The following is a 22,092-nucleotide window of genomic DNA, read 5'->3' as shown; positions in this document are numbered from 1 at the left end:
GAGCAGTTGAAAATCACCATTGATGACATGGATCAGAACACGCGAATGAATGATGTGGTCGTGACGGGGCTTCAAATCAAACCAAGGTTCTATGCCAGAGCAGTGGCGGATACTGAAGAAGCTGATGAAATGGATGTCGCCTACCTGAACGTCTACATGAATGACCACCTGACAAAGCCCAATGCTGAAATTGCTAAGAAAGCACGTGGTCTGAGGAAGCAAGGAAGGATCCAAGGAACATGGAGTGTAAATTGCAAAATCTTCATCAAAGTACATAGAGGACCAGAGGCCAGAGTTGTTGTTGTCAAAGACATCAAGGACCTAGAAAAATACTGAGGTCTCCCAACATGGAAGAAAACAGCTCTAATATGCTACAAGAGGATCTACAATTGGACACTTTTTGCTTTACAGATCACAAACAATTGGATATGGAAAAAGACATTGATCCGGACTCAAATTTTTTCTCTCACATCACAAATGACTGCTGTTATTATACGGAGGAGCAATATAACAAAACTTCAACAACGATGAAAAGTTAGCCATCATCCACATAAACAGCAGAAGCATGTATGCAAACTTTACTAACATCAAACAATATTTGAATCAATTCAAGGAACCTTTCCAAGTAATGTGAACCAGAGGTCGCCCAAGCTGTGATTGAGGTCAGGACAGGACGGAAGTGGAGAGCTGCCGATGCTGTGGACACAGCAGAGTCAAGGCTACGGCAGAGGGTGCTGGTGGGCACAGTGACACAGGGGAGAGCTGGCCTTGGTAGCGGTACAACATCTCGCTATGACAAGACAGAGGGGAAAGAGAGGAGGGCGCTGATCCTCGAGGAAGTGCGAGGAGGAGTAGAGGCCAAGCGGGCTAGCCAGATGGTGGGAATGCGGCAGCAGGGAGCCTGGACGAGATGGAAGCAAGCTGTGAACCGCAAGGTTACATGGCCCGAGCTGTGGAAGGCGGAACCCCACAGAATAAAATTATTGATCCAGGCAGTCTGTGATGTGCAGCCGAGCCCATCTAAGCAATGGAGACACCAGCTTGTCGTTTCTGCAAAGGGTCTGAAAGCCCTGGGTGAAGGGCGCTACCGCTGGCGACACGACCAGGTCCTGAAGGCCCTAGCGGATGCTATCTGCAGTGGGATCAGCCACAGCAAGAGTCTTTGCCAGTAAATAACACCATCGCTTTCGTCAGAGCTGGGGAGAAGCCGGCAGCAGCCACCCGAAACACCTCCCCTGGCCTGTTGGCAATGGTGCGCAACTGGCAACTGAAAGTTGATCTGGGGAAGCAGCTGAAGTTCCCAGTAGCAGTCACTGAATCAACACTGAGGCCAGACATCGTCCTCACGTCGGCAGCATCAAGGCAGGTAATTCTCTTGGAGCTGACGGTGCCTTGGGAGGATAGCATGGAGGAGGACAAAGTACTCAGAGCAAAGATTGGCAGGCAAGATGCCAACCCATCGAAGTGGGATGCCAAGGGTTTGTGGGCCAATCCCTCTGTTGGGCCTACAAAACACTGAGCATCACAGGGGCCAGACAGCGAAAGGCCATCAAATTGGCCACCGACGCAGCAGAAGTGGCGTTGAGGTGGCTGTGGGTCAAGAGGGGAGAGGAGTGGCATGTAGGGTAGCGCTACCTGGACACAAGCTGGGGCCTGATCAACCCTGGCTGGGGGAGGTAGTCTGATTGTCGAAAGACCCGAAACAGGTTATATCACTGATGATGTGTCCAGGGGCACCACAAGGTGTATCTAAGAACTGTCAGTTTTTTCATGCATAATATTTTTCGATATATAATTTCGTTTTACTCACTGTGTACTACTAAATATTTGTATATTTGCATATTTGTAATAATCACAATTAAAATAAACATGAAACAGATTAATTTACTACTACTATTTACTGTACTGTGTGCTGTGTAAAAGAGATTAATTTACTTCCATTATCTTTTAATAATTGGAAGGTTACATCTACCAGCATATTTCCCATTGCACAGAACCAGCAGGAAAAGTACAGTGCACCAGTAGCAGCATGTATAAAATTAACAAAAACTTCAGCATACTCTGAGTAACCAACATAAAGAAATCAGCCATTATTCACAAATAAATAATAGACTTCTGAATTCAAACTAAATTCTGAGCATACACTCTTAGTCTTCCACTTAGGTGCACCAGCATAAACTGTCAGGGCGGCATTTCTGCTTTCCCCATTTTTGTTCCGTTTTTTTTGTTCCGTCCGCATCAATTATTTACATTTATGAATCGATTAATAATCATCAATGTCTAAGAAACGATTATTTCCCCCACCCCTAATTGAGATGCAGTGGCATGACCTTAAAACTGCTGGAAAACCCTCCAATGTGGTTGAATTACAACAATTCTGCAAAGATGAGTTTGCCAAAATTCCTCCACAGCGCTGTAAGAGACTCACTGCAAGTTATCGCAAATGCTTCATTGCAGTTGTTGCTGCTAAGGGTGGCCCAACCAGTTATTAGGTTTAGGGGGCAATCACTTTTTAATCACGTTTCATTTAAAAACTGCATTTTGTACTCAGCTGTGTTGTCATTGACTAATATTTCAATTTGTTTGATAATCTGAAACATTTAGGTGTGACAAACATGCAAAAAAATAAGAAATCAGGAAGGGGGCAATCAGTTTTTCACACCACTGTATATACCGCACCGAACTATAAGCCGCACATGTCCACGTCATAAAATGGCATATTGTGGAGCACACAAGTCCAAGCAGACCAGGCAGGTCTTTATTTGACAAGAGCCAATCATGAGCTATGAAAAAATTCACAAAGAGCTTGTCAACTCATTGGAAATCCGAGATCAATACTCAATATAACATTCTGACTCACGGCATCATCTTACAAAGAACACTACACACATCACACAGCGACTTAACACTCAAAAGGTGTACTTAATACTGTAAATATACAAACATGTACCAATAACAATTTAAAATGAACCAAAGTTGTGTCTACATATTGCATTGATGAATTGTCTTTTCATCGAAACACAACGAGTCTGAAGTACCACCTTAGTGCAAAGCATATCTTTGCTAACGTTAGCAAAGATGCTAACAACATGGGATCAAGACGTGGTTGTCAAGCTACACTGGCGGAGTGCACCAGGCTTGGACTTGGACAAAAAGACAACAACTAGGTTAAATATTGCAGTTCCTGAATGGGTTGCCAGAGACTGCAGACCCATAAACATAGTTGCAGACGAGGGGCTCCACAACCTCATTCAGATAGCCACAGGTGGCCTATTATAAAGAACACCTTCAAGGGGAATTGTTGTGACAAGATTTCACAAACTGTATGGAAATTAAAAGGCAACAAAGTTAGACCAGCTGGCCAAAGCTACATTTATTGCACTGACAGGAGACCACTGGACAGCAGTAAGCAACCATAACTACCTCGAGATAACAGCATTTCCGATCGATGACAGTTGGCGGTGGCACTCATTTGCGCTAGGTGTAGTGAAATCAGAGGAAAGACATTTCCCCGAAGCATGTGCTTGTCAGTTTCTTGATGTTGCTAAGAAGTGAGGGATAATAAACAAGGTTACCCTTTATACATTGCTCAGCAAATAAAGACATTGTATTGTCTTTATGTGTACAGCTGTTAAAGTTTTAAAATGCTGGTTTGTTAAATATTTCTTTGTTCAAACAACATACCTGTAGTATTATCTCAAAACAAGTCCCCAACTTACGAACATCCGACATGCGAACATTCGCAGATACGAACGCAAGCTGACTGGTCTATATTTTCTGTATTTTGCCTTTTGGAACTCCATATTTATACTGCTACATGCTTGACCAGTAGAGAGCACTGTGACACTGCTAATGGGACCAACAGGTAGCGGGAGAAGAGGAAGAGGAGAGAGGAAGGCTAAGTTGTATGTGTATGATACAACCCGGACAGAGCGTGTGATTAAAGTTTATGAAGAGTTAATAGGCCTGCTTAATTCTACACCACCCACAGAACACTACCTCTTTTAGAAGAGTCTAACGACGACGACGATCCTTTTTTTCAATATCTCCTCCTCCTCCACCACCACAGCGACGTATGCTCGACCACTCCTCTTCAAAGGTAAATCACATTTATCATTAATAAATAACATTATCATTTTTTTCCACTTAAGAACAAATCGACTTACGAACGGTCGTCTGGAACCAATTGTGTTCGTTGGTTGGGGACTTAGTGTACTTCAATGGATAAGTCTACTTAATTAAGGCCAAGGTAAATGTGTGATTAATCATGATTAATCACAGAGTAGACATGTTACCTTTACCTTTTATCCACATACAATATGAAGTACATCCTTCTCCAGGAAAGATTTTGGTACTTTGTTGTAAAATTCTGATCACCTCGTGGTGACGCCGGATTTTCCTCTCTATGAAACGACAGTGACAAGCACCCTCTAGCTCAGTGGTCCCCAACCCCCGGGCCGTGGCCCGGTACCGGGCCATGGGTCATTTGGTACCAGGCCGCACAGAAAGAAAAAATCATTTCCATTATTTAATTTTTTTTTGTTTTATTTTGAAAAATGGCCGGATTCTCTCTGTTACAACCGTCTCACTTGACGCATGTCCTCTGTGCATGTGCTAACTTTATCTCATGCCGCACAGATAGACTACTATTGTATTTCTACCATTTTTCTTTCACCTCATATTTGGTGTCAAATGCTGATACTATGTGGGAATGAATAAAGGTAAGTTTTGATGACTTATTGAGTGCTAATGTGCACATTTCAAGGTCAAGATTTGTGTGAACACAAGCTGGTCCGTGGGTCAAAAAAGGTTGGGGACCACTGCTCTAGCTCACACACGCCTGCACCCATGAGGATGAAGCGGTACTGCAAGTGCCTCCCGCATGACATTTGTATTTGTATTGGTATTTCATTGTCTGCTTAGCAAGAATACTGATGTCACACGTTTCTGCAACATTATATTATGGCCGGCATGCTGACAAACAGAAACTGGCTGGCCCATGCTCCAACTCAGTGTGCACTGAGAAGGTAGGCAGGGCTTGCACACTAAGCCGAGAAGGGACGCCCGTGGCAGCCTCAACTTGGGTTTCTTCCCTGTATTTGATCACAAAGTGTGCAAATTCAGTGATTTTTACTTAAATTTACTATTAGATTAAGATTGGAATCATAAAGAAAATACAGACCACAAGACTGGCAAAGCTTTTGCCCACAAGCCATCAGACTTCTCAACGAAGCACTCACACACGCCGCACGCAACACACGCACACACTCATAGCACTTTATTTATTTATTTATTTATTTATTTATTTATTTATTTGTGTAATTTATCTGTATTAATGTCTCTTCTGTTGTTGTTGCTTAATTTATTGGTATTTATGTTTCTTATGTTCTTATTCTTTTTCTTGTATTTTCTTCCTTTTCTTGGGAGAAGGAACAGAATAAGAATTTCATTGCATAGTATAACTGCCTGTTTTACTATGCATATGACAATAAAACTCTTGAATCTTGACTGGACAAATATGAATATTTATTTCATGGTATCATTATTTTTTTAAATTTTTCATTATGGCAGGTGAGGCAGAGCTCCCCTGACTGCATGCCACTGCAGCTAACCTGCTGCAAGCTATTATCTTGCTATTTATTTAACTAGCTAGCTTCTGCTCGTGTGTTGTATTAAATTCACCCGTAGAGGACAGTTAGACCTTTCTTGTTAATAAGTGAAAATATTGTGTGCTTAGAAACGCAGATTAGACGCCAACGCAGCTGAGTACCATCTGTACAAAAAAGGTCAAAAAGAATATCGGTTGGAATGAGACCCCAACAGCGCATTCTCATACAATATGCACAATTCCACTTAAAAGCTTTGCGATGTGAGACCCCTATAATCATCATCATCGCGTGTCGGCGGGAGTCATTTCAATGAGCAACATGTCAGAGTCTATAATGCACTGGTCGCTAATGGACTACAAGATGAAGTGCAGCTGGAAACCAGTGGAAATCAATTTCCTGCTGCTGTAATCATAGCTCTCTCTGTTAATTAGCAGCTTTTGAGTGTATGGTAGGGTTGGGAGGCGGTTTAAAGCGGTGCTGGCTGAGGAACATGATACAAGCCGTGGGACCGCATGCAGCGTCCAGGCTATTAGATATCGTGAGTCATGGCGATTAATGTGCCCTTGTAATGCATGTCATTGTGATGCCGCCATAAAGCCCGTCTGTCAACCTTCCTGCCAGATAGCGTCTGATCGCCCAGACAGGACATCGAGCTCACCTTCCACCACGCAATAAGTGGGCTTTATTTAGATGCTAGACGGTATTATTAAACAGCGATTTAACACAGCACTGAAGACCATCAAAGAGAATGAATAGTTAACATATTGCTATCAGGGCTTCATTTTCAGGGAAAATTTGCTCCATTTTACAATGCCATGTAGGTCTACCACGCAGAGTGAATAGAATTAGGTTCCCCACGGTGTCAAACATAGCTTTGTTTGCAATTTTACTATCTCGTGCGTGTTTTTATCTTTTGGACTGAAAACTTTAAGCAAGGAAAATTGAGTAAGCATTCATCTGCTCTCTTGCAGTCTTCCTCAGAGTAGTCTCGTGATGTTGCTGTGACGTGTCTTGTCAGGTGATCTATACAGGTTTTGGTGCTGGCGTCCTACCGGTAGCGGCAGGATGTCACAGCAACATCCCTTGACCACTCTGGGGAAGACTACAAGTGAACAGTTGAAACTGTCAGGTATGAAAAACTGATCTGAAAAAAAGAATTGTTTAGAATATATTGTCTATAGACCAAATTAACCTCATTGGGCTAACTTAGCTAGTTTGAGGAGCCTCACATCTGCTTTATATGTTGTTTTGGTTTATTGTATGTTTTACTTTTGGACTCAATTTGAGTTATCAGCCTAAAAATTTCACAATGCTATTTAGACCCTTTAACATAGATGGGTGGAAAGTGAGTGAGCATCCCCAGGCTGGCAAAGTTAGCATGTCAATTAGGGATTCTCCGATCAGGGTTTTATACTGAAACCTGGCTCAGTGAACACATCCCGGACAGCTCGCTACAGCTGCCGGGCTTTCAACTTTTACGAGCGGACGGAGTCACGGCGTCTCGGGGAAGACGACAGGAGGCGGCATCTGCTTCTACATAAACAAATGCTGGTGTACAGATGTCACAGTGTTAAAGAGATCATGCAGCCCTCATTTAGATTCTCTTTTTATTCATTGCAAACATTTTTATTCTTCGCGGGAGTTCTCGTTTTTGTTGCTAGGTGTCTACATTCCACCTCAAGCCTGCGTACCGGAGGGACTACATCACCTGGCTGATCAGATAACAGATGTGGAGGAACAGTATCCAGACTCCCTGCTCATCATACTTGGGGATTTAAACAGAGCAAATTACCAAAATACAAACAGCACAAAGTCTCCCACAAGGAACACTATTATATTGGACCACTGTTACACAGATTTAAAAGACGCTTATCACTCTGTCCCCCATGCAGCTTTAGCACTCTCTGATCACTGTCTGCTCCATCTCATCCCGACCTACAAGCACAAATTAAAAACTTCTCAGCCTGTTGTGAGTACAGTAAAGAAATGGACAGATGAGTCAAATCTGGAGTTACAGGCCTGCTTTGACTGCACTGAATGGAGTGTTTTTGAAGCTGCAACCTCAGACCAGGGAGAGGTCTGTAACACTGTGACATCCTACATGAGTTTTTGTTAGGACATGTGTGTGCAGACCAAGATCTTCTGTACATACAACAACAACAAACCCTGGTTCACACCCAAACTCAGGCAGCTCTGTCAGGCCAAGGAGGAGGCCTACAGAAGTGAGAATCGGATCCTGTACAGGCAGGCCAAAAATTCCCTGAGGAAGGAGATCAAGGTTGCTAAGAGGAGCTACACTAAGAAGCTAAAAAAAACAGTTTCGCTGCCAACAACCCTGCATCATTTTGGAGAGGCCTACAGGACATCACCAACTTCAGGAGGCCATCCCCCACCCTGTGGCAAACCCCCGACTGGCTGATGACCTTAACACCTTCTACACTAGCTTTGAGAGGAACTATTTCACACACCTCACCCACTTACCTGCACCCTTGGCCTCCTCCTCCCCCCTCCCTTTCCTCTGCATTACCTCAACTCCCAAGGGACCTATGCAAGGATCCTATTTGTGGACTTCAGATAGGCGTTCAACACCATCATCCCTGAGATCCTCCACCAAAAGCTCTTCCAGCTCACCGTGCCAGCCTCCAGCAGTTAGTGTTAGTGGTTCACCAGCTTCCTGACTGACAGGAGTCAGCAGGTGCAGTGCAGTGGGGTACATCACATCCAACACCCGGACTACCAGCACTGGCGCCCCCCAAGGCTGTGTTCTCTCTCCACTGCTCTTATCCCTCTACACTAATGACTGCACCACAGGGGCCTCTTCAGTGAAACTCCTGAAGTTTGCAGATGACACGACAGTCATTGGTCTCATCCGGGACGGTGAGGAGTCTGCATACAGACGGGAGGTGGACCAACTGGTCCGCTGGTGTGGTCAGAACCATCTGGAGCTGAGCCCGCTCAAGACTGTGCAGATGACAGTGGACTTCAGGAGAACTACCCTTGCAAAGGCAGGGAACCTCACTGCAGACACCTCACACCCCAGACACAAACAGTTCAATCTCCTCCCATCAGGTAGGCACTACAGAGCACAGGCACAGAGACAGTTTCTTCCCCAGCCCGTCACTTTAATCAACACCTGAACACATCAGTGTTCTGATTCTGATTTCCATACCAATCATCAATGAGTGAGATCGTACGATACCGACGCCGATCACATGGATGAACTGCACATTTTAAAATGCATTTATTATGAGTGGTATTGTCCAGGACGCTGTTAGATAATTCCAAGGACCCCTGGCAAATAGGTAAAAAATAAACGTTTGGGCGAAATGTCTTTTTTTGCCTTTATTTGTGTGAACACATCCAATATGGCGGTGACGTTGACGTACGGCTCAGCGCTTAATGCGGTGTCTATCTATGTCTATATGTCTAGTGACAATGAGGATGTGTTGTTGCAATGACGAATGGACTAGAGACGTGTGCTGTCATTACATTACATACACACGAATGGAGAGGCAACAGTATGCAGGGACACGGCGGGAGACAAATATAACGCCAAGCGACTTGTTACTCTTTTGAACGCATATTGTTTTGAGAAGTCAAAGTCTTTACTTAAATGACCCAGCAACTAAGCAGAAGTACATTCCTCATAACAGACTTCCGACCAGAACTGGACTCGCGGGACCAAATGGGGGGGAGGGATAAGTCACTGTTGATATAGTACACTGCCGATGGGGATGTCGTGCAACTTCATGTCAAAAATCCAAACTATCCCTTTAAAGCGAGTGTCTGGAAGCACTTTGCTTTCACGTAGTTGAAGGTAAAAATGAGCTGGACAAAAGCCAGACAATATGCAAGCTTTGTCATACAAGCTTAAAATATTTTGGGAACACGACAAATATGAGAAACCACACAGCACGTTTCCACCCGAACCACAATGAAAAACATCCAGCTCAAGTTGCTGCCAACCAGTGAACCATCGAGCAGGTGATAACTAATTTTCAAACCCACTCGTAAAAGGTGAAGCGAATCATAAAGTCAATTGCAACTGTATTTGTGAAGGATTTGTGGCCATAATCGATTGTTGAGAAGGGCTTTCGTGCTTTGTTGCGCGCTTTGGAACCCAGATACAACATCCCATCGCAATGCTATTTCACTGACACTGCAACTGTGAATAAGGACAGCCTAGTTTTTTTGGCTGTTCATAATATACTGACGTCTGCAAGCATTATTCTTGTATGAGAGCAGCTGGTACAAATATCTATATTTTGTATGACAGCTGTTTTTGACTTTGCTATTATTTTGTCAGAGATTCTATGCTCAGGATTTAGTTTGAATTCAGAAGTCTAATTATATACATGCTACTACCGGTGCACTTTACTTTTCCTGCTGGTTCTGTGCAAAGGGAAATATGTTGGTAGATGTAACCTTCCAATTCTTAAAAGATAATGGTAAAGTAAATTAATCTCTTTTATGTTTATTTTAATTGTGGATCATTACAAATATGCTTTGTTTTAGTAGCACACAGTGAGTAAAAAGAAATTATATATTGAAAAAAATTAAATTAAATACATTAAATACATTAAATTATGCATTAAAAAAACTAATAAACTATTGATCACAAAAAAAGATGCATCAAGATACATCGAGATGCATCGATAATCGTTTTATCATCATTTACTTGAAATCTTTGAATTGAACTCCTTACCCCATTCACTTTCCGGTGTTTTGTTTGTTTGAAGTTTGGACCCAGTTTACTGTGAAATTTTCAGTCGAGCTTTAAAATTTTAAGGAAAATTTGTGTGTAAACCTGCAACACAGACTGGTGGAAAGTAAATGGTGGGAGGTTCCCCTGGTTGGCAAAGCTAGCACACCAATACTGTACGTCTGAACCTACATGATTTAGGTATGTTTAAAATATGTTTTAGTCATTTTGAAGGTAGTAATGTTGCAAACATATTAACATGGGGGAACGTCACTATAGTCACTTTCCACCAGTATGTCTTACAGGTTTACTGTGAATTTTCAAGTCAAACTTGAGTTGTTCATCTACCAAACCATTTCAGTTTTAAGAGTCCACTGCAATCACATCAACAAGTCATTTGTCCAATAATCTTGCCCTGGAAATTCATTCTGTTGTTTTACCCTCCAAAACAGAGCAGAAATGTTTTATCAACATACCGTCGACACAAGCTGGCCTCGCCCGTGTGGTGCCGGCGATCTGACCTCTCCGGCAGGCACAGCGGGCCGTCTGCCTGGCGATGGTCCGTCTGGGAAAGCTGCTGTCCCTGTTGAGCATCACGATCTCGCAAGTTCCCACCGCCAACTGGCCTGTGAAAACAAATACAAAAGCACAAAGTTCATTAGCATAATGATGAGCCTGTAATGGGCACATTGCAGAGGAACAAGTGCCGTTGAAAAGCCAACTGTGGCGATTTCATTGCTCAAAAAGCGCCCAGGAAACACATTTTGAAGCATCAGTGTGTGGATACTGTCTGTATATGTAATGTGTGCTCATTATATTGCTATATTAACTCGTTCATTCTATTCCGTTCAAGACAACCCCTTCAGTACCGGCCATTTTAGATGATTTTGACAGATTTTTCAAGGCCCAGAGAATATTGCGTTCTTTGCTATATAAACATGGAACCTACAAAAAGAAAGATTAGTCTCTCGTCTTTCATCAGAAAAAAGTTTGTTTCTACCTTTTTCCGTTCCTTAGTAATCAGCAGTAGAACATAGGTAAGTTTCAGTAGAATATCAGTTCCCAACAAGAAAAGGGAGACAAACAGGTTTTTGTAAAAATATACATTTCACGCATAACTTTCACTTTGACACACATTTTTTGCTTTTGTGACAAGCTCAACTCTCTAAACAACTATACCACAATATAAACAATACAAAAAATTAAATTGTGTGTGCATGCGTTAAAATTTCTCTACAATGCGTAACCTTCTGCATGCTACACTCCTTGCTCTTCCACTTCCTCCTTGCGGTCGAGTGTGTTTTTACATGCACAACTATGTGTGTGCAATTATTAGGCAAGTCAGTATTTTGACCATATTCTTATTTTTATGCATATTTTCCAACTCCAAGCTGAATAAACTAGAATGCCAATTGGGTTTAAGCATACCAGGTGATGTGCATGTGTTTACTGAGGGACGGTGTGGCCTTTATTAGGTGTGCACAATTATTAGGCAGCTTCTTTTCCTTTGACAAAATGGGCCAGATTTAACAGACTGAAAAGTCAAGAACTGTAAACATCTTTCATAGCACTCTTGAATTGCCAAAATTGCCAAGATATTAGGACGTGACCAAAGAACAATTAAATGTTTTGTTGCAAGTGCACAAGGGTCGCAAGAAACGTGTCAAGAGAAAAACATGCAAGTATTTGAGAAAAATCAAACGTGAATCTCCCAGGTACCCATTATCCTCCAGTGCTGTCATATTCCAGAACTGTAATCTACCTGGAGTGTCCAGAAGTACGGTACATGGTTTTTGGTGTTCAGAGACATGGCCAAGGTAAGAAAGGCTGAAACCTGACCACTACTGAACACGACACACAAGTTGAAAGGTTATGACTTAGTCAAGAAATATCTGAAGACAGATTTTTCAAATGTTTAATGGACTGATGAGATGAGAGTGACTCTTGATGGATCAGAGGGATGGGCCCATGGCTGCATCAGCAATGGGCAGAGAGCTCCCCTCCGACTCAGACGCAAGCAAGGTGGAGATGGTTTACAGCTAAGGACTGGAATTATTAAAAGATTAGCTTGTTGGGCCTTTTCAGGTTGAAGATGCATTCAAACTTAACTGCCAAACCTACTGCCACTTTTTTCAGGAAAAAAGTAGTACAGGAAAAAGTGTGCATTTTTCAAGAAGACCATGATTTTTATGCAGGACAATGCTCATGCATCTCAGTACTTCGCTGCCTGGCTAGCTAGTAAAGGTCTTAAAAAGGTCTAAAAAAATAATGACATGACCTCCTTGCTCACCTGACCTAAACCCTATTGAGTACTTGTGGGCCCTTAAAGGTAAGATGTCCAGTGAAGAAAAAAGGTACACCTCTCTGAACAATGTCTGTGAGGCTTTGGTTGCTGCTGCACAACAAGTTGATGGTCAAACTGACAGACTCCATGGATGGAAGGTTTTTCCATGTTATTGAAAAGAAGGCTGGCTATATTGGTCACTGATTTATTTTTGGAAATGTCAAATACTTATTTGTAAAGTTTATAAAAACGTATAAATACATCTTTGGTATTGAATGATTTAATCACAATTGATAATCATCCTCACTGTACCCAAGCTATACATAACCCAGGAGTGTCAGAACGTTTTCAACCGCATACCGCATGCAGATAAATTAAAGAATGCGGGGGACACTTTGATGCATTTTGTACATTAAAGATGCTAAAACCAATCCAGTGTTGGTCAATATTTGCTGAGCTATCTGAACAAAACATAAATATCTTACCTTTGTGTGACGGGTGACAAAGCAAATTAGTTTAATATCTAATAATACATTTCATTAACAAGGAATTAATTTTATTTTAACAATATGCTGAGCGCCAACAAAAAACAAGCTGCGGGCCGAAGATGGTCCCTGTGCCACATTTTAGACACACGTGCCTTGTAACATTGTTCAGATGTATGTTTTATCATTTCTTGAGTTTTTTTGGCTGCCACAGCATATTTATGAAGAGGATTTTCAGTCTAAATCCATAATTTTTTTCATTTGAGAAAAACAAAATGCAGTTTTTACTTACCCAGTGGCAATAAACATGTACATATAATGGATGTCCAATATTGGCTTTTTTGCCGATATCCGATACGATATGCCGATTATGTCCAACTCTCAATTTCCCATTCGGTTATCAACTGACACCAACATGTTTAACACACTTAATTTGACACCTAAATTGCATTTAAAAGAAAGCAGGAACAAATTTCACATAAATAATAAAAAGTTTGACTGTACAAACAATGAATAAAAACAAGAGGCTTATTTTTAAGTTAAATAAAACTGCACCGGTTTCTCCGAAAAAAAAAATAAATGAAAATGTAATAAAAGTCTCTTTAAGAAAGATGCGCAAAGGCTGTCTCTCTTGCCAAGCAGGGACAATGATGGGATGGGATGAGGCAGGGATTAGGTGGGAAGGCATGGAGTGGAGAGAGCCCACCTGGAGGCAGCTCTGGGAAATGGAAACAAGCAACATCAGTTTCATCATAAGAGCTACATATGATGTGCTCCCATTCCCAAAAAATCTTCACCAGTGGTATGGCGGGGACCCACCCTGCGCCCTCTCCCCAAATTAATCAACTCTCAAACACATCTTGACCAGTTGTAGGACCAGCCTCAGACAAGGCCGCTACACCTGGAGGCACAATCAGGTCCTCAAGAGTCTGGCAGCAGCCCTTGAGAGCTGCCAATTCCATATCTGTGTCAACATTCGCTCAAGAGGGCCAGAACCAACCACTCCGCTACAAAACCAGAGGCTGGACAGCTAGCCATGACCCGGGATTGGAAGATGCTAGTAGATAGCAACTAATCTTTCACCCAGAGATTGCAACCACCACCCTCAGGACAGACTTGGTGCTATGGTCCACTTCACTAAACACCAATGAAGGCGGGTACCCACCTGATAACCCTAAAGATGTTTTAAACCGACCGCTTTTCTTCCTGCCCTTTCCCAAGTGTGGGGTGTGGGGTAAGGGGCGAGGCTGAGCGACGACCCGGTGGGTGGGGCAGTCTTTGGGCCCAGGTCAGGACCTTACTGCCTACTGAACTTAGTGAACATATATTGGTCTGTCCTTTCACTTTTAAATTTTGGGCAAGCCATGGTTCTATTTGAATATTAAGCCCCGGTCACACCGCTTGAACTTTGCTGTAGCGTCCCTGGAGCGGTGAACAAAATCATCACCGCTCGTAACCGCGCACAAAATGGGAAAAAAAAATAGAAAACATGGACGTTGTCCTAGCAGTGCACCGCTGAATCCGCCGTTGCTTTAATGTTGGTTTAACAGTAGCGAACGTTGGTTTAGCGGTGACGCGAGCGTCGATAGAGCGGCGTTCTGCGCATGCGGGCTGGTGGCATCCTCATGACTTGCTGGAAGGCTCCTGGATCCTCATTCGCAGTCCCACAGTGCCCTCTATTGTGTCTCTGCAAACACAACAACTGTCTGACCCACACAACTCTGTCTCTCCTTCTTCTTTCTCTTCTCCTTCTGTCAACAGCTTGTTGCAACCTGAGGAGGTTCTGATTCTGCTGCTGGACTAGTGCACCAATCATAGCAAGTCTCTCAGCATCCATGGTAGTACAGTTTTACTGTAACTTTGAGCAAATTCGATGTAACTGAGGTCTGCACTCAACGGCTATTCCAAATGGGCTCCTGGTCCCAGTATTTATAGCGAAATTATGTTCCGCCTCCGACACCTCTATACCAACGGCAAACCAAAGTTCATCACTGCAATGGATCGCTGCTTCATCGCTGCTTCAACGCCTGACACCGTTCCAGCAATCCCATGTCCACTCATAAAACGCTTACAGCCACTCCAACTAAGTTTGTGCAACGTTTAATCACCGCACGTGCAAAGCTGGCGAAGCAGCAGTGGTCCAGCGTTCAAGATTTCTGCGTTGGTGTAGCGGACCAAAGCGTCCACGAACTTCCGTCTAGCGGCGGCAAACTTTGACTGGGCATTGTTGGAGCGGTGATGAACTTTGTCGGAAAATTGCCCGCTCCTCACCGCTGGCAATATTTTGTGCAGCTCAAAACCTTCGAAGCGGTAGGAGTGACCATCAGCGGTGGCCGAGCGTATACGGCGTTGCCTTAACGGGGGCCAACCTCTGTTAAACGGTGGTGCGCGGTTACGAGTGGTGATGAATTTTTTTCACCGTTCCAGGGATGCTACAGCAAAGTTCGGGCGGTGTGACCAGGGCTTTAGCGGCATAGAAAAAGAAAGGATGGATGGTTGCCAGCAAGTAAACAAACATTTTCATTGGCTCATTTTGAGTGACGTCTTGCTGTCAGGTTAACTGTAACACTTGAAATAATTACGTCCCACTTGAAGTAATTACGTCCACAAACTGCCGCTGGGATCGGTTCGCGAGCATGATTATGTTATTATTATTTGCCATTCGCTTTAATTGGTCATGGGTCCGTAAAGGGCCATCACTGCGTCCGGAGGTCAGCCATTACATTTTTACGCCAATATCAGGCCGATATATCGGTATAGGACATCCCTAATACATACTTATCAAACCATCAAAATCTGCTTGGTATTTTCACTGCAAAAAAAATCGATGTATACCAGGGGTGACCAAAGCACAGGCTAGGGGCCACAGGGGCTCCTTTTAATGAGCTCAAAAACACAAATAAGAAAAACCTGAAATCACGCTAATATTTTGCTCTGCCACCTACAAAATGAAGCTGACAAGCAGGCTGTTTTTTTTCTTTAAATATACTGTATATCGAAGGAAAGGCTTCTTGAGACGTCATCTGTACTTCTGTGAAGAATGTGTCGGACGTTTCGCTCCACACATTCTTCACAGAAGTACAGATGACGTCTCAAGAAGCCTTTCCCTCGTTGGACAACTCCTGTACGACTGAGAGCCTACACAGACGTATACTGTATATCCTTTGTTTTTTTTAGTACATGGCCCGAAGTGGAAAAAGTTTGAGCCCCCTGATTTAGACCTTTAGATGTAGTGAAAATCCTTATTTGTTTCCAGAAACATGGCATAAAAGGTTAATGGGATCCTCCACTGTTGTGTATGAATGTTCTGTGCCCCTCCTCTTTGAGGCTTACAACACAACCTCCTTCTGTGGTTTCACCTGACAAAGCTGCCACAATGGTAAAAGCGTTGTCTACACACTGTGCACTTTCCGTCTGACACTTTCCTTCTCCCAAATGTGACAGCGAGAGGCGGGAAAAAGGCAGCCGAGAGTCATTTAGTGTGATTACATGTTTATTCATACAACGTGATGCCCACTAGCAACTAATTGTTCTCTTCAACACACCGGCATGGCTACATAAAAACACAATTAAAAGTTTTCACAAGTCATTCCGTTGACAGAAAGACTGCTGCCTCCATGTTTTAATGCTTACTGGATTAAAACACAACAGAAAACCATCGCTTATACCCGTGAAAGGGATCCTCCAGTATTTCAGTTGTGTGTTATGATTTTTCTTTGGCTTTCTTTGTGATATTAATCCTGTTGACTACAGAAGGGTATTGTACCAGTGAAGGCAAAAAGGAAAAGATCTGACGATGACCAGAGAAGTGCAAATTTTACTTTTGAGCAGTTACTTTCCTAAGATCAAAGATGGCGCCCTCCGTGGCAGACGTCTCTGTGACACTCTCCCGTGTTTTTCTATTTTTTGCTATTTTATTGTTCATTTTGGACATTCAACACACTCACGCAGTACATTACAACAGAGAGACACTTTTGAACATCGGCAGGGTTCACCATGAACCTTCATTTAGCCTCTCAGACTTTGCCTTTCTTCTGCGCCGGGAGAACGCAGCAGCCTGCGGACCTGGTGAGCTGAATACCCGGCGAGCAAAGCATCCGAGGCGTAAACGAGGCAAGCGAGCCGGCCTGCATGCTAGGCTAAAAGCTAGAGCGACGAGGCCACCGCTACCAAGCCTGCTGCTAGCCAACGTCCGCTCTCTTGAAAACAAGATGGACGAACTACGAGCAAGGATTACAGCTCAACGTGAGATCAGGGAATGCTGTGTCCTCACCTTCACAGAAACCTGGCTGACGGAGGATATACCGGACTCGGCGATCCAGTTGGAATCATTTGCTGCTTACCGGGGAGATCGGACTTTAGCGTCTGGTAAACACAGAGGTGGCGGCGTCTGTGTTTACGTAAACAAACGGTGGTGCACAGACGTACAGACGATGGAAAAGCACTGCTCGCAGGACATTGAGCTGCTGATGGTGAAATGCAGACCTTTTTATTTGCCTCGTGAGTTTAGCGCTGTGTATTTAACTGCTGTTTACATCCCACCACGAGCTAACACTGCTAATGCACTAGGCCTCCTGCATGACATCATTGATAAACACGAGACCAAACACCCAGACGCTGTATTTATTATATCTGGCGATTTCAACCACTGTAACCTCAGGACTGTCCTCCCCAAATATTACCAGCATGTGAGCTTTCCCACAAGGGAAAATAACATCCTGGACCAAGTCTACTGCAACATGAAAGGTGCTTTGAAGGCTGTTCCAAGACCCCACTTTGGAAAGGCTGACCACATCTCTATATTCCTTTATCCAACATACAGACAACTTCTTAAAAAAGCTCCCCCTGTACGTACAGCAGTTAAAGTATGGAATGAAGAAACTGATCAAGTACTTCAGGACTGCTTTGGCTGCACAAACTGGGATGTGTTTAAAACTGCAGCGGGGAGGGAAGATTGTACTGTTGATTTGGATGAATATGCTTCTGCTGTTACTGGCTACATTAGCACATGCATAGAGACTGTTACCACCACCAAGTATTACAGAAAATACCCTAACCAAAAACAGTGGATGAACTGTGATGTAAGGGCTAAGCTACGTGCTCGTTCGACTGCATTTGTCATGGGCACCGCTGATGACTACAAAAAGGCCAGATATGACCTGAGGAGGTCCATACGGGAGGCCAAGAGGCAGTACAGACAGAAGCTGGAGGGCTACTATTCCACCTCAGACCCTCGGCGCATGTGGGCGGGGCTCCAGCACATCACAGACTATCGACAGCAGAGTAGCGTAGCCACGTCCAGCCAAACCACACTTCCTGATGAGTTGCATGAGTTCTATGCCCGCTTTGATACCCAAACTCCTGATGAGCAGAGAGGGTGGCTGAACCTGGGGAGCACACAGGACTCACCTCTCATGGTGACATCAGCTGATGTGCGCAGGGTTCTAAACAAAACAAACCCACGAAAAGCAGCAGGGCCAGACAACATCTCAGGACGTGCACTTCGGGTTTGCTCATCAGAGCTAGCTGATGTGCTTGCTGACATATTTAACCTGTCGCTTGCACAAGCATCTGTACCGACCTGCTTTAAGTCCACCACCATAGTGCCCGTACCCAAGAAGAGCAACGTGACCTGCTTGAATGACTATCGCCCTATAGCACTCACTCCTATTGTTATGAAGTGCTTTGAAAGATTAGTCATGACCCACATCAAAAAGAGCATCCCGGCGGCAACCGTGGACCCTCTACAGTTTGCATATCGCCAGAACCGGTCCACGGATGATGCAGTCAACACTGCCATCCACACAGCCCTTTCTCACCTACAGGGCCAGGACACATACGTCAGAATGCTATTTATAGACTATAGCTCTGCATTCAATACAGTCAGCCCCCACAAACTCACAGATAAGCTCCTCACACTTGGCCTGTCTCCCTCCCTCTGTAACTGGGTGTTTAACTTTCTCACAGGCAGGCCCCAGTCAGTCAGAGTCCACAACCGCACATCCAGCTCAAGAATTGTGAGCACTGGGACCCCACAGGGGTGTGTGCTGAGTCCACTCCTCTACACGCTCTTCACCTACGATTGCGTGGCCTCCCAGAACAACACCAGCATCATTAAATTTGCAGATGACACTACAGTCATCGGACTGATCACTGGTGGTGTTGAAACATCATACAGAAGAGAGGTGGCGGACCTCATAGCTTGGTGTCGTGATAACAATCTCCTTCTCAATACAGATAAGACTAAAGAGATGATCATCGACCCAAGAACAAGGGAAAAGGAGCCGCATAGACCCCTGTTTATTGATGAGACTGAGGTGGAGAGGGTGAAAACCTTCAAGTTCCTTGGCACACACATCAGCGAGGACCTCACCTGGTCTCACAACACCCAACAAATTCTGAAGAAGTCCCAAAGGAGACTGTACTTCCTGAGAAGACTGAGGAAATTTGGCATGTCCACCACAATCCTGAGTTGCTTCTACAGATGCACTATCGAAAGTGTCCTTACCGCCTCCATCACTGTTTGGTACGGTAACTGTACAACACGTGATAGGAAGGCACTCCAGCGGGTGATCAAGACCTCACAGAACATTGTTGGGGCAGCCCTCCCCACACTGCAAGACATTTATAAATCTAGAGTCCTACGAAGAACACACAACCTCATCAAGGACAGCACACATCCACAACACTCACTATTCACACTCCTACCGTCAGGCAGACGCTACAGGAGTTTGAAGTCCAGGACCACAAGGCTGGCAAACAGCTTTTACCCACAGGCCATCAGGCTCCTCAACGAAGCACTCGCACACGCCGCACGCAACACACGCACACACTCATAGCACTTTATTTATTTATTTATTTGTATTATTTACTTGTATTAATGTCTCGTCTGTTGTTGTTGCTTAATTTATTGGTATATATGTTTATGTGTTTATGTTTCTTATGTTCTTATTCTTTCATTTGTTTTCTTTCTTTTCTTGGGAGAATGAACAGAATAAGATTTTCATTGCATGGTATAACTGCTGTTTTACCATGCACATGACAATAAAACTCTCTTGAATCTTGAATCTTGAATCTTGAATCTTACATATCAAAGACAGTGGTCTCTGTCCAACACCACATATGTGTCTCCCACTCCAAACAAACACGTCTCTAGTTCATTCAATGCAACAACACTTCCTCATTGTCACGAGACAGGCCGCAAGATGCGTTCACTGACACGCCGAACAGCACATCGTCTTTATTATGTGTGTACGGGTGGTCTAAAACACTCCGAACATTACAACAATGTCTTTATCATGCATGTATGGGTGGTCTAAGTAAACAGGAATGTAATGACAATCAATAAGTGGATATTCTCGCCACTCACTTTGTAACTCTTAACGCGGAAGTACAATATGCTGAATTTAAGTGTGCTCGGAAATCCCCAAAAATTCACTCAAATGTGAATTCAACTTAAATGACGTGGTGTCTTTGAACGCAACTCCTCATTGCACATAACAACACAGTTAAAGTTTGATTCAAATATTCTGCTATTAAAGAAACCAGTGTTAGGTAAATAGATTTTCAGACATGTGTGCCATCTCATGTCACTTCCTGTTGTACGGAAAGGACGCTCATGGAAAAGCTCAGTTTGTTATTACTGGAGTTTTTAACTTTTTGTGACATTTTGTGACCACAGCTTGTGATTACAACTCTGCAAGTAAGTGCTGAGATTTCTGCCTTAATTCGGACCAGCTAGTGGACTAAACTCACCAAAACAAACATATACGTATAGTTGGAGCCGACAGCTGTTATAGGCAAGCTATCAAGCTATCAAGCTAGCCGCGGCTTGACGGCTGCTCACGAAGCCGGACTCTTAAAACATCTTGGAGTCTTCCTGAGTAGATATCTCCGGCTAACAAGGACTGGTGAGACACAAACTCCCGGTTCAGTACCCACCCCTCAGTCGCCGATATCCGGAGTTGTGAGTTGTGTACCCACCCCGCCACTGAGACCTGACGACGAGGACATGCTCAATTGGAAGAGTCAACTGAGTAAACATGTGGATGCACAAATGGGGAAAGTTACAAAGAAGTTAAAGGAAAATAGAAAATATCATAGCGCAAAAGCAAGAAGCTATCCTAGCACAAATGATAGGGAAACTCGAAACGAAGCTGGAGCATATTGGGGAGAAGGTAACACATATTGAGGAGAAGGTAATGAAGCTAGAGCATGTTGAGGAGAACATGGGCTCCCTGCAACAAAACATGGGCTCCTTAATGAAGAAGGTCCAGGACTTGAATGATGAAGTTCAATGTCTGAGAGTGGAGAACAAAGAATTACAGGAAAGTAATGCAGCACTGAGAGCCACTCTCAAAAAAGAGTCTGAAGAAAAAGACAAATTCATTGAGCAGTTGAAAACCACCATAGATGACATGGATCAGAACATCATGAAATGAATGATGTGGTCGTGACGGGGCTTCGGATCAAACCTAGGTCCTATGCCAGAGCAGTGGCGAATACTGACAAACCTGAAATGGATGTCATCTCAACGGAGCAACAAGTTGTCACCTTTTTGCAATCTAAGGAGGTGGACGTAGACATCCAAACTATTGTCACCTGTATCCCACTGTATGGCAGGAACAGCACTACACCCGTCATCATTGTCAAGTTTACTAATAGGAAATTCAAGACTGCGCTGCTGAAACAAGGAAAGAAGCTGAAAGGAACAAACGTCTACATGAATGACCACCTGACAAAGTGCAATGCTGAAATTGCTAAGAAAGCACGTGATCTGAGGAAGCAAGGAAGGATCCAAGATACATGGAGTGCAAACTGAAAAATCTTCATCAAATTAAATGGAGGAACAGAGGCCAGAGTTCTTGTTGTCAAAGACATCAATGATCTAAATAAATAATGACGTCTATCCCACGAAGATCAACAATTGGACACCTTTTGTTTCACAGATCACAAACAACCGGAATTAGAAAAGACAGATCCGGACAATTTTTTCTTTCTCACATTAGAAAT

General features: G+C 43.6%; 1 protein-coding gene across 2 annotated transcripts in view; it reads right to left on the bottom strand.

The window, feature by feature from the left end:
• Positions 1–22,092, bottom strand: part of tafa5l (TAFA chemokine like family member 5, like) — a 106,130-nt gene that overhangs the window by 48,287 nt on the left and 35,751 nt on the right. For both annotated transcript variants that reach the window (XM_054785508.1, XM_054785517.1), the window contains one exon: positions 10,788–10,937. In XM_054785508.1, the coding sequence (XP_054641483.1) occupies positions 10,788–10,937 (150 nt within the window). The remainder of the gene's footprint in view (positions 1–10,787; positions 10,938–22,092) is intronic.

The sequence above is a fragment of the Dunckerocampus dactyliophorus genome, chromosome 1, assembly GCF_027744805.1.
Source record: "Dunckerocampus dactyliophorus isolate RoL2022-P2 chromosome 1, RoL_Ddac_1.1, whole genome shotgun sequence".
In the NCBI taxonomy this organism is placed as follows: domain Eukaryota; kingdom Metazoa; phylum Chordata; class Actinopteri; order Syngnathiformes; family Syngnathidae; genus Dunckerocampus; species Dunckerocampus dactyliophorus.
This window is presented reverse-complemented; position numbering and strand designations above follow the sequence as displayed.